Genomic DNA, 12,668 nt, shown 5'->3' with positions numbered 1-12,668 from the left:
TTTCGTATGAGTAATTGAAAGATGTGTTATTATATTTATCGTTTAGCAATAAGTTTTCTAAAAACTAAACGAAATGAAAAAAATATCTTTTTAAAACAGGAAAAACTAAAAATTTGAGAAGCTGACAGTAAAAGAAAAATGATGAATCAAAAAAATCCAAACGTTAAATAAATAAAAAAAAACGAATTTTTCGGCAATAAAACTTAAAAAAAATTCTATTAAAAAGAATTCCTTGCCGAGGATTGAATTCGGATCTCCTGAATAACACGAAAGTGCTCTGCTCACTACTATTACAGCAACGTTATCGAAATTGAAATTTATTGAAAACAAACAAAAAATTTCAAAATATTTCGTTAAAAAGTTAAGTAAAGGGTTTTGTTTAGTTAACTTTAATGTTCATTGAATGCCGTTAACGAATCATTAACTGACTCTGAGAGGGAATTTTTTCAAATCGTTACTGAGGGATACCTTATATAATCATTAAACGACTCTGAGTGCGGCTGTTAGATATATTTTTAATAAGAGAGGCTGTCTCATTATGATAAGCTTATATTCTTATAGAGGATGCTATTTAAATTTGTTTTTAGCCTAGTGAAAACGATTTAAGTCAAAATTCGTTTCAACTTTGATCTATAACGATAGCGTTTATCGTAAGATTAGTTTAGATTGGTTAGAGTGGCTGTTTCCAAGAATAGGCTGTGATAGGAATATATTAACGCAAGATATTTTTATGGATTATTTATTGATATTTTTATATTTTTATCGATTTTGTTATCGACATTTTTATCGATTTTGTTATCGATATTTTTATCAATTTTGTAATATATTTTTCGGAAAATTTCGGTACTTTCCGGGAGTTTTTACAGATTTTCCGCACATTTTTGGAGTTTTTATTAATATTTCGGGACTGGTTTGGAATCATTTAATGGTTTTGCGAAAAATTTGGGAACTTTTAGGATTTATGTGAGATTTTCAGTACTTGTTTGGAGACCGCCGCGACATTCTGGAATATTTTCACGATCTTTCGGGATTATTTTGAGACACTTCGGACTTTTTTCAGAACTCTTTTTACCTTTTGAAATTTTTTCAGAATCTTGTGGTGTTCTTAAGAAATATTTAAGGACTTATTGGGATATGTTTTTCCTTTCGTTGCAAAAAATAATCGAGTCAAGCATCCAATAAGATTTCTGCATTTTATTATAATTATAGAATATATGCTATTGCGCACCATATTTGCATCACTTTCGCAAATTTCTCGTTTATCATTGACATAAAATATTATTTCGCAAGCAAATCCAAATTTTCACTTATCACTTAGATTGATTAGTTTAGAATAAACTAAATGAAGTCATGTCAACTTTTGCCAACATCAACATTTGAGTTCATGAATGAGCTAAATAAGAAAATAAGACAAATAAAGTTTAATATTATGTTGCTGTTGTTATGTGCAATTTCAATTTGCTAAATGTACACACATACATACTTGTGTCTAGAAATACTACGTAACAATCAGCGACAACAAATTATAGGTGTCAACACAGTGACACAACAAATCAGACTTAACTATGCCTAGGCTGCTATTTAGTTAACTTTTGCCAGACACGGCCTTAAATACCACCGTTGCCATTGCTACGTTGCTGCAACTTAGCGGTAAATCCAACCAAACTAGTTGATACCGAAATTGATAGTTAAATAGATTTGTATTTACCCCAAAATTTGCCAGAAACTCTATTTGCACAAAAATCAGCGAAAGCGCAGAGAAAAAGAAGAAGAACAAGAAGAAAGAGGTGTAATTTAACGTAGTTTTACTTAGCAGTAATGGTAGGATATGTTAGTTGTAGCAGCAGTAGATGGAGTTGAGTACGCTGCTCATACCACCACCAACAACAAACAGCACCTTAGATACACAAAGAGTCGGTGGCAAGTTGCGCGAAGTCATCACTTTCGGCAAAGTCAAAAACAAATATATGTACATACATGCCGGAGTAACTGAGTGTACGTATGTGTGTGTGTATGTGTGTGTGTGCCTAAAATTGTTTTTGTGTGTTACAGCCAAATATAAGGATTACGTTTATATGCCAACAAGAAAAAAGCTGACTAAGGCTAAGCGTGCGAGCGACGCGTATAAGATTGTTTGTTTTATCATTTGCTTGTATACGCCGCAGGAGCGAGAATCGCTAGCACAAGTGAGTGAATATGTACATATTGTATGTATGCACTTATTTGGCTGTATATACCTACATATGTACACATATGCGGACACACAAATCTTAGCTATTCAGGTTGTATGCTTCCTTGTGCGTGCAGCGTAGGTGTAGTGAAAGGCCTCGCGTACACTTCTATGACACCATTGAGACAACGAACATCCCCACACACACACACACACACCGAAATTTATGTATGTATATGCAAGTACACTCTTACACTTACATATATATATGTACGCTCTTATACGCTTCCGCTGCGCTGCTCAGCTCAGCTGCTAGCTGTGTGGCACACTCATCGCCTAATCCCTTTCGTACGAATGATACATTGCGTATACGCCGTGTAAGTCCGTAAGCAAGTAGACATGCTGTTCGCCACGCTGTGTGTATGCTTTCGTCCTGCCCGACCGTTGGTTGTTGCATACATAGCTCTTACACAATGAATGTCCTTCCTACTTGGAAGATGCTACTACATACATATGTACATACATTCCTCTTCTTCTGGCATTTAGCTTTTGGCGCTTACAATGTGTGTCGTGCCGAAAACTTTCCATTGATATTAAATTAAGTTGGCCGGAAGTCGGAAATTGTAAATAATGTCAATTTCTATGCAATGAATGTAATCCACTACAAACTTACGGATTAACTTTTATTTATTAACAGCTTTACGAGCAGGCCAAACGAGTTATAACTGTGTGCACATATGTATGTACAAACATATGTGCATTGAATTGTCCGCCTGTGCAGCTATGGTTGTACCACTTACCTTGGTTATAAATGTAATAACCTCATGTGTAACGCTTATTGTATACTAATATGTACATGTATTGGTATGTTATGCTTGTAATAGCTTATGGCACTTATCGTGTGCACCACAACAACCAGTCAGCCGACAAAAATTGCTCATCGATACAGATGTGTCCTTAATTAAGTTATGCTTTTGTTTGAGTGCCTTATGTGACTAAAAGCCAAAAAAAAAAATAAAAATTCCAAAAATATTGTCTTCGCCAATTGGACAGCTAGTTTCCTGTCGCTATTACGGCATTTCAAGCAGCGAAAATACGCTTGTTCTTCTTATCACAAATTTCCACACTAACGTTTCTACTCTCGCATTTTTCCTTAGAAATTTGCTCACTTCCTCCGCCTATTTTCCTATTCAGCAGCGGTTTGGTTTCTTTCTTTATTTTATTTTTCGTTTCCTTTATTTACTGATCTCACTTTGCGCATTTAATTTATTCCTGCGAGTATCTGCTCATGTTCAAATGGTAATCAATTATTGAAGTTAATTTCCGCACGTCGCAGTCATCCTTTCAGCATTCCACTTATTCAGCTTTACGCTTAACTAACGCGTACTAACGTCCAAAGCCGTTACAGCTGCAGTGATGTGGCAGTGGTTATTCAAAGTGTAAATTTAGTTAAGCGTCTAAGACGCACGTACAAATTCTACACATTTCTACTACTTTTATCCAGTTCAGTAGATATTAATAAGGAAGAGATGCAGTAGGGTGAAGAATTGAATGGTGTAAAGTTTAACCTGCAGTAGTGGCTTGCCTTGAGCTAAATATTTATTAAAGTTTTTCTGATGTTCGTGAAATACCTCTGTAATTGATAAAAGAATTAAGTAATGAAAACGTGAGCGATAACAAAAACGACAACGATAAGGATATAGATAACGATATCTATTACGATAAGAAAAATATAACAATAGCAAAACGATAACTCAGTATTATTATGAGTATTACGATAACGATAACTAAAAGAATGGACGTAAGGATATTTATAGGCATAAGGATAAAGATAATAATGGTAAGGATAACGATAACGAACACTATTATTATAACGACAACGATAACTAAATGGATAGGATAATGAAAGGATAAGGATAAGGATAAGGATAAGGATAAGGATAAGGATAAGGATAAGGATAAGGATAAGGATAAGGATAAGGATAAGGATAAGGATAAGGATAAGGATAAGGATAAGGATAAGGATAAGGATAAGGATAAGGATAAGGATAAGGATAAGGATAAGGATAAGGATAAGGGGCTTTTGAGAATGATTACACTTCCGATTAGGACTACGACTTTGATTTTACTATGATTACGCCTATGATAATGACTATGATAATGACTAGGCTTACAATTTCAACTGCAAGAACGATTGCGATTACAATTACAATTACGATTACCATTGTTGTGGTACTGCATACACAACTGTAGTAAATATTAGCTTTTAGTTTTTCTAACAAACGAATTTCAAGAGCTTTTTTAGTTTCTTCTCTCTCGTCTTTTGCGTTACTTCGAACAAAAAAAGAATGTAAAATAACGCTCGTATGATGGTCGCTTGCCGGATTTTCAGCTGTCACGGAATTGACCCAAGTTAGAGTGACGATTTTGTAGACTTTAATCTTTGCGAAGCCAACTTAAATTTGATTTTGCGCCTCCTCGCTATGAGGCCCAGTCTTTTGTTGTTGAGAAATAAGACCATCGGCATTTTTTACCTTCCTTTTATTAGCTCGGGATGTAACTATGTAATATCGATGCGCTTAAAAGATGCAGCGATTTCTATTCTCAACTTACATACCTGATGAAAGTACGAATGGCTATTATAATAGGGATGTTTTAGTTTTTTAAACTATAATTTTATTAATTGTCTACTTCTTATGTTTATATTCATTTGCCTAAAATTTCACTTGTTTAACTTTTATTTCAATCCATTTTCTGCTTACCGATCAAGCTCCAACTGGGCGTGGGTATGAGTGGGTTAAACACTTGAATCACATTCTAGATTGTGACTGGATATGGCTGGATGCTATACCTCTCCCTGTATCGTTGTGTGATATATATGTATATCGGCTGCAACAATTTTCAGATGAGCTCTTGGGAAAATTAAAGCTAAATTCTCGATCGTAACATTGTAAAATTCCCCGGAGCTTCTATAGTCATACCATTTCGTTACTCATTTCGGACTTCAGTTATCCTGCTTCACATGTATCCCTTCTAATGATTTTGGCACTTTCTTTCTTTCATCTTTAACACCAATGATCTTCTGGTAATTTGCTATCACAACAAATGATCGAGTCCAGACTCCATACGCTTTGGACCTGCGGTTTCCCTTAAATTATAATTGAGGCCGGTGGCCATCGGACTTGCTTGGAAATTTCAGAGAGTTGTATTTTGGTAAATTACTTGGTCCTACGGCAGTTCTTAAACATGACTCTGTATCCATTCGCAGCAATTCAACACTCGTTGTTCGCTGGATAAAGAGCCAATGTATTACTGAAGGCACAAAACGTTCGGTTCTCAGTTTGCAATGGTCCGGAACTAGCCACGAAATAACCCAGAATTTGTCCCATATTAATGTCGAACTAGTTTCGAAATAAACCCGAACTAGGGAGAGCAAAATTGTTTACAAATCAGAAATTTAAAAAACTCTAATCCAAATGTATCAAGAACGCTGTGTTGAGAAATAAAATTCCTGTTTTGCCGAAAAAAATCCTTTTTTTGGTAAGCCTTATAATATCCAAGTCATAAGTCCCCACAGAGTAAGTCGCGATCTGTTTTCTCTATTTTTTACTCCTGGATATCTACTTTTTCCATTATTTTGAAGTGAATTTTGACATTCCTTACACAATGTTTCTCTCCTTCAGAATGCACTATTTAGTTTACTGTCCCATTCATAATCTAGCTAATTTAAATACTAAAACACCAAAAAAAAAAACGTTGTTGTTGTAGGTACCAAGAAATGATAAAACTTTTAAGCGCATTCTCATCCGAAAATCCGTTGCCATTGAGTTTTTCCATTTAGAGAGTTAACTTTTTTGTAGAGTTTGTAAATAGTCTGAGATCGAGTGAGAGGTAAATGTAGGAGCCCCACAACAAACACGCACAACATCTACACAGTGCCACCTCTGCTGTATGTCCAACTGGCTGAACAAAATTGATAGTCAAGTTAGAGATGTGTATTTTTAGTTGTGTGTGTGTGCATTAGGATGGTCCAATAATGCATGTGAAAAACGTAAGGTCCCAATTACAACCTGAATTACACCTCGTACGATGGTTCTATATTGAAAAAGTATACCCTTCTGTTTTTATTTCGAAATCAAAAAATAAATAGAGGTCACTCAAAGCGCTCAAAGTTTTTTTCGTGTATTTTATATGGGGAGAAAACAAATTTTCATGGAAATGGTACTTATAGAATTCTTGAAAATCAATATGTTTTGATCGGAAAAGCTATGTTTTTCTTCAGGAGACTTCCAACAATAATACCAAATAAAATTTTTTAATAGTCCCCCATTGCATTTTTTGGTGTTTTTTTTCTATAAAGAACAATCCTACTTTACTTCACTATTTTAGACTACCCTAGTGTGCATACAATAATTGACTGCGGCTTGGGTCAAGCTCAACTATACAATGTGGTTTATTACAAAGTTTACTTGGCCGCAAGTGGCTAACAGCTAACTGGGCGATGGCGCACAAAATGATAAACACACGACAAACTTAGGCAGGAGCAAATTTATTTTGTAAATAGATGCAGGCACACAAAATATCTGCTTTGATAAGCGCACATATTAATCTCGTTTACCACTAACAACATCAATATCAGTGATGGGCAAAATTATACTTTTTAAGTATTAAGTACAAAAATATTTAGGTATTTATGTTGTAGTAAATACCAAAGTACTATCTACTTAAGTGTTTCAGATGTTACAAAATACCGAGTATGCTAGTACATTTGTTCACAGCGCTAACTACTTAGTCTAAAAGTATTTAGTTAGTTTCACTTAACGCAACACCAGAAGTACCTAGAGACTCTGGCTTCACGATGCAGAAAATAAAGGTGGCGCCATTCGCGGACCGCTAACCCTCTCTTTATTTATGATTAGTGCGTTTTTGGTGCTTTTAATTTGGAGTTTTCAAACTCAAACTCTGTAAATATTAAAAAAAATGGAAGCAAAATTTATAGCAATCGTAATTGAATATGTGACAGCACTTTCATTCATGCCAGCAGAAATCTTCCGTCGAGCAAGAATCATTGATTTTTATTAATTTGAATCGGTATCCTTACAATAAAAATGTTTATGCATACATATAAAATCCATTAAATACACCAATCAAATTTTTCAAATTCAAAACTTGGCAACACTGCCTTTTGTTCGATTATTCCTCTTCTTCTTGTTGAGTTCGTCTTTGCTCTCCCATTCTTGTATTTGATGGCGTCGCGCTCATTTGCTCTCAACTCGCTTGGCGCAATCTTGTATTCTATCATTCTTGCACTGTCTTCACTACCGCGTACCAAAGTATTTAGAGACTTTGTCTTCACTAAATACGCAACAAAATCAATTAGTACTTATGACTTGATTAAAAACCAAATACTGAGTGTAAAAATTGAGAACTTCGGGATTTTCAAGTTTCGAGACTTTATAGACTATTTCGATGTTTTCGGGGCTATATCGACGTTTTTGGGACTATTTTAGGATTTTCCATACTTTAGGGACTATTTGGGAATTTGCGACACTTTTAGAATTTTTGGGATTCTCGGGATTATTTCAGGAGTTTCGAGACTAATTCGGGATTTTTAGGACTTTCTGCATTTTCAGAGTTTTCGGCACTATTTCGGGATTTTCTAGCTATTTCAGAATTTTCGAGGTTCATAGGATTCTAGTGAGTATTCTGGTTTTTCGAGATCCGAATCGATATCAAGATTGATAAATAAAACGTAAATTTCCAAATACTCCAATCACTAAACTGGACTGGAATCCAGAAATAATCTCTAAAATCCCTAAACAGTCTTGGGGATCCTAAAATAGTACCGAGAATACCGAAATAGTCCTGATAAATTAAAAAATCTCTAAAGCCCCGAAATAGTTCCCAAATTGAGCAAGGTGAGTTTTTGGTGTAGTGCAGTGTTGCCAACCACTCGAAAAAAATTCCCCAATTAAATTTGAAAACCCCATAAAATTGGTCCAAAATCAACATAAATCAGGCAAAGAAAAACTCATCTGATTAGCGTATAGAAAAATCCATTTAAATGCGAAGTATAATAATTTCTAACTCATTTAAAATTTCAAATGCAAGGATTCACAAGAAAAAAAAATCTAAGCTTAAGTAAAATCTTACTTTATCTTCATACTTTTAGTGAAAGTATTTAGAATCTTCTCTCTTGAGTATTTTTTATTTTTAACGCCTGATAAATACTTAACTTTTTTAACTTTAGAATCTAACAGCTTCTAAATACCTAAGTGGTTTTGACTTGACTACTAAATATCAATTTTTGTTACTTGAGTATATAGCCACTCCTCAATACTACTTGAATATTTAAACATCTCCGAATACTAAGAATTTAATTATTTGGTACAAAAAATGACACTTTAAATACAAAAGTACTTAAGTATGCCCATCACTGATAAATACATATATACTTGTACTACTATATATTATTGCGTATAAACACTTTCATAAAAAAAATTTAAATAAACAATTACGCCAGAGACCAACTAAACTTTTCATCTCCCAATTGCCATCTCTTTTACAGATTGGCCTCTTACGTGGCGGGCGCATGCTTGCCGAGGAGTCGCCCAACCTTTTACGCCAACAATATAATGCCAGCTCACTGGAGGAAGTCTTTCTCAAGTTGTCTGTGTTGCAGAATATGGGACGTCGGCGTCGTTCGTCGATTGCACAGGAAATTGTCGAACAAGTGCAAGTGCCAGCCATTTCCAATCCAGCTTTGGATATGTCAGATGAGCATAATACTGCAGATATCTCTGGTGAATTTGGTGATAATATATCAATGAATTCGGCGATACGTGATCCAATAACAGCAGCAGAGATACCAGCTTCACCGCTGCCGCCGGAGAAGGAGCCACCAACATCGATATTGCAGCACTTGAATGTGATTAGTGCGCATCATATGCGTGCGCTGATATGGAAGAACTTCTTGTGGATGATGCGCAATGTGGGGTGAGTTGGTGGGAAGGGATGGGCACTGAATCTTCGTATAATTTTTTTTATTTTTTTCTTCTGCTATTTCGTAGTATTATGCTCTTTATAGTCGCCTTGCCTGTAGTACAGATCATTCTTTTCTGTTATGCCATTGGACACGATCCCACCGGTCTCAAGTTGGCTGTTGCAAATGGTGAACTCTCAGAACAAATGGCTATCGATCAATTTTGTCCAGTTTATCCGGGTTGTAATCAAACCTATTTGAGTTGTCGCTATTTGGATATGCTGAAGAAGAACAAGAGCATGCGCGTAGTAAGTTGAGCTCGAATAAATATTTGGAATATTTAAAAATTAACACAACATTTCGTCTGTAGAAGTACTACCACACTGAAGCTGAAGCTAATGAGGAAGTGCGTCTCGGCAATGCCTGGGGCGCTCTAGTTTTCGATAGGAACTATACGGATGCTTTGCATGAACGCGTGGATAATGGACGTTATGCCGAAAACTCTACCATTGAAGCCTCCGATGTGAATGTGCGCTTAGATATGTCAAGTGAGTAGTACTCATATTTTAAGTGTAAAGTGGAGATCACAGCAGTTACGGAGTGTAATTTTTTGGAATTTCTTTTATTAAGCTGAACTTATTTTCAATATTTATAGACAACACCACTCTGTATCTGGCAAAATGTGCAAATACGCAAATCGTCTGATCCCTTCTTAAAAGGTGACATGCACTTTAGGTGCCTCTCCTAGATGGGCATTAAAATGTGCTCGATTGTTTGTTCAGCTACCCGAAAAAACAACTAGCTGAGCCAATTCAGTTCTCGACCTACCTGTTGGTTAAAATAGGCCAGATAATCAGTTTACCAATTGTCAATTCACTGAAAAACTATATGCGCTTAATACCTGTGATGATTTGTTTAGAATTGATATTTTTGCTTTGACCGAACATGATTCAAAAATCATTTACGTACATTTATTTTATATCTGGAAACCACCCGGCTTTAATGGTTTTTGTCGGAAGTCGATTGAGAATTGCATGCGTTAAGTATATCGAGTAGTAACAAAGACATGTCAGAAATTAAATGTTGCCTACTTCTGGGCGAAATTTTTGCTATCTAAAAGTTAGTCGAATTCAAGAGTGAAGGCAAGCACCACAAGCAATACAAAAATGCATAAACTGTATTCTTCTGCACCATCGTCATTTCTATTCCTCACGAGTTTTTGTGAGGCTTGCGTTCTCTATCTCAGAATTAGCTCATACAATATTTGAATTACAGAACTGGAGGAGATTCGGAAACCAGTTAGCGACAATTTTCGTATCGCTATCGCACTTGTTGACGTAACCACATACATATTGTGCCTTATGATTGGTAGGTAGTTCGCGAACGAAGTCTAACTTTGCATAATAGCCTCACTAGTAGATCCTCTAACAACATAACTATGGAGCTTAAAAAGAACCACAGTGACCTACACGTCGCAATGTCTGGTATTCATGTCCTTGCGAAACTATCCAATATGAGCAATGACATCATCTAATGTCATAAAAGCGGGAAAATTTATGCCAATCGTCACCTCCACAGTTATAGTTTCGAAAATATAGAAAATCTATTTTTTTTTGCAGTTCCAGCATAAACATTCATAATAATTATAGCCCTGGAATCTAACGGAGAATCATTCTTGCCAACAAGTTTTTCTTTCTAGGCAAGAAGTAAAATCCGAAGAAGCATGTGAAATAGGGTGTCCGAAAACATAAAGATAGAGTTTTTTCCAGGGAAATTCTATACCCATCCCTTCTTATTATTTCCGAAAAGTTATCGAAACGCATCGCTAGAGCAATCAGACCATTAGAAACAATGGTGATGCTTCGTTTGCTATTGGTTACCATTGGTGTTTTTAAAATGAAAAATTCAGAAAAATTGTTCATTGCCATATTTAATACTTAAAACATGCAATGTATATGGTTGCAATTTGTCGCAATTCTGCATATACAAACATATACATATGTACATATCTTTAACTTTAGTGATGCAGGAAAACGATAACCCACGCTGGATTGGACTTGACGTTTTGGTTCAGAGCTTATACTGGGATAACCACATGTTGCGAAAAAATTGAATTTCACATAAACAATCGGAATATTGGTTGCACACATGTTTAATATACGTTTTATGTTTTCTAAAGACATTAAAAAATACAAATCATATCCATTTCAAATAAGTATAAGAAAACATTCACTTTACCGTCGCTCTTTAGCTTCGATAAATCGATTGTAGAACTTTAAGCCGATCTTGACGAAGCATAGCTAGGCTTTTGTTTAAGGAGAACAAGACTTCCTACCTTTATGTACAACAAGAAAGTGGTTCTGCTTCAAGCAAGTGCCCTTAAATAGGCAATGTCGAGTAAACTTGAGCGCATCAGTGTAACTCTTTCTGGTGGCTGAAAAAGTTACGAGATGTATATATCACACGTTTAATAATATAGAGATGTAACTCGTAACTTCAGTACGCAATTTATAGTCTAACAGATAATCGAACTTCCCAAACACGGTCAAGATATGTGTCTTTCAATCTGTCTTTTTGTATACCAATTGTACGAATTGATAAAACTTTGATTGTGTTTTCCCACAAAATTAAAATTTTAAAATAATTCGTTATATTATTAAAGGTTAACAGTACGTCTGACTTGGTCGCCGCTTTTGCAGGGGTTTAACTTCGGCACGTCTTATCGTCATCCTACAATAAAGCTTTATATACATACATATATATAAGTTGTTTAGGTCAAAAGGGGCAAATTTAAAAGATATGCATATCGAATTCATCAAAATAAATTTTCTGGGAAAAACATTCTGCGAAGACTTTACGGACGCTAACGCGTTGGTGACGGCGACTACGGCTGCGCTGACGGCTACCGGCTACCGTTGACAGTTCGGTCATGTCATACGAATGGACGCCGAGAAGAGAGAGCTATCCTCTAAGATAGAAAGATCATGCTGGAGTCAGCAGGCGAAAACATAAATGACTGCTGTGCTTAAAGAATGATAGAATACCAGATTGCGTCCATCAGATAGGATTTTTATACCCGAGCGCACTTTGTTCACATAACGGTTGTTGTAACAGGCAAAACGAATCGAGATGGATATAGACAAATGTATACAATCGATTAAGCGCCGACTGTCTGTCCGTCCGTCCGTCTGTGCACACGATAACTCGCGTAAATATCGAGATATCTTAACGAAGATTGGTATGTGCACGTCTTTCTGGCGTAGAACGGACGGTATTGAAATTGGGCAAAATCGGACAATAACCACGCCCACCTCCCATATAACGGTAATTTTCAGAAATACGAAAACTGCGATATTTTAGTAACTACTGGGGATTATTCACTCAAAATTAATATTTAAAATAATTTTTAGGCGAAAAATAAGATTATTATAAATTTTTGGAACTTACTACCGTTCTACCAATTTGTACCAAACTTGGTATGGTTATTGTGCTTGCCACATAAAAGTAAACCGTTGA

General features: G+C 35.6%; 1 protein-coding gene across 1 annotated transcript in view; it reads left to right on the top strand.

The window, feature by feature from the left end:
• Window positions 1–12,668, top strand: part of osy (ABC transporter oskyddad) — a 71,700-nt gene that overhangs the window by 56,524 nt on the left and 2,508 nt on the right. The window contains exons 5-7 of the mRNA XM_017617973.1: window positions 8,739–9,166; window positions 9,241–9,460; window positions 9,523–9,700. Coding sequence (XP_017473462.1) covers window positions 8,739–9,166; window positions 9,241–9,460; window positions 9,523–9,700 — 826 coding nt within the window. The remainder of the gene's footprint in view (window positions 1–8,738; window positions 9,167–9,240; window positions 9,461–9,522; window positions 9,701–12,668) is intronic.

This window comes from Rhagoletis zephyria, unplaced genomic scaffold, assembly GCF_001687245.7.
Source record: "Rhagoletis zephyria isolate East Lansing unplaced genomic scaffold, Rhagoletis_zephyria_1.1 Rzeph_scaffold_01533, whole genome shotgun sequence".
Lineage (NCBI taxonomy): Eukaryota > Metazoa > Arthropoda > Insecta > Diptera > Tephritidae > Rhagoletis > Rhagoletis zephyria.
The sequence above is the reverse complement of the archived record's forward strand: the minus strand, read 5'-3'. Positions and strand labels throughout refer to the sequence as shown.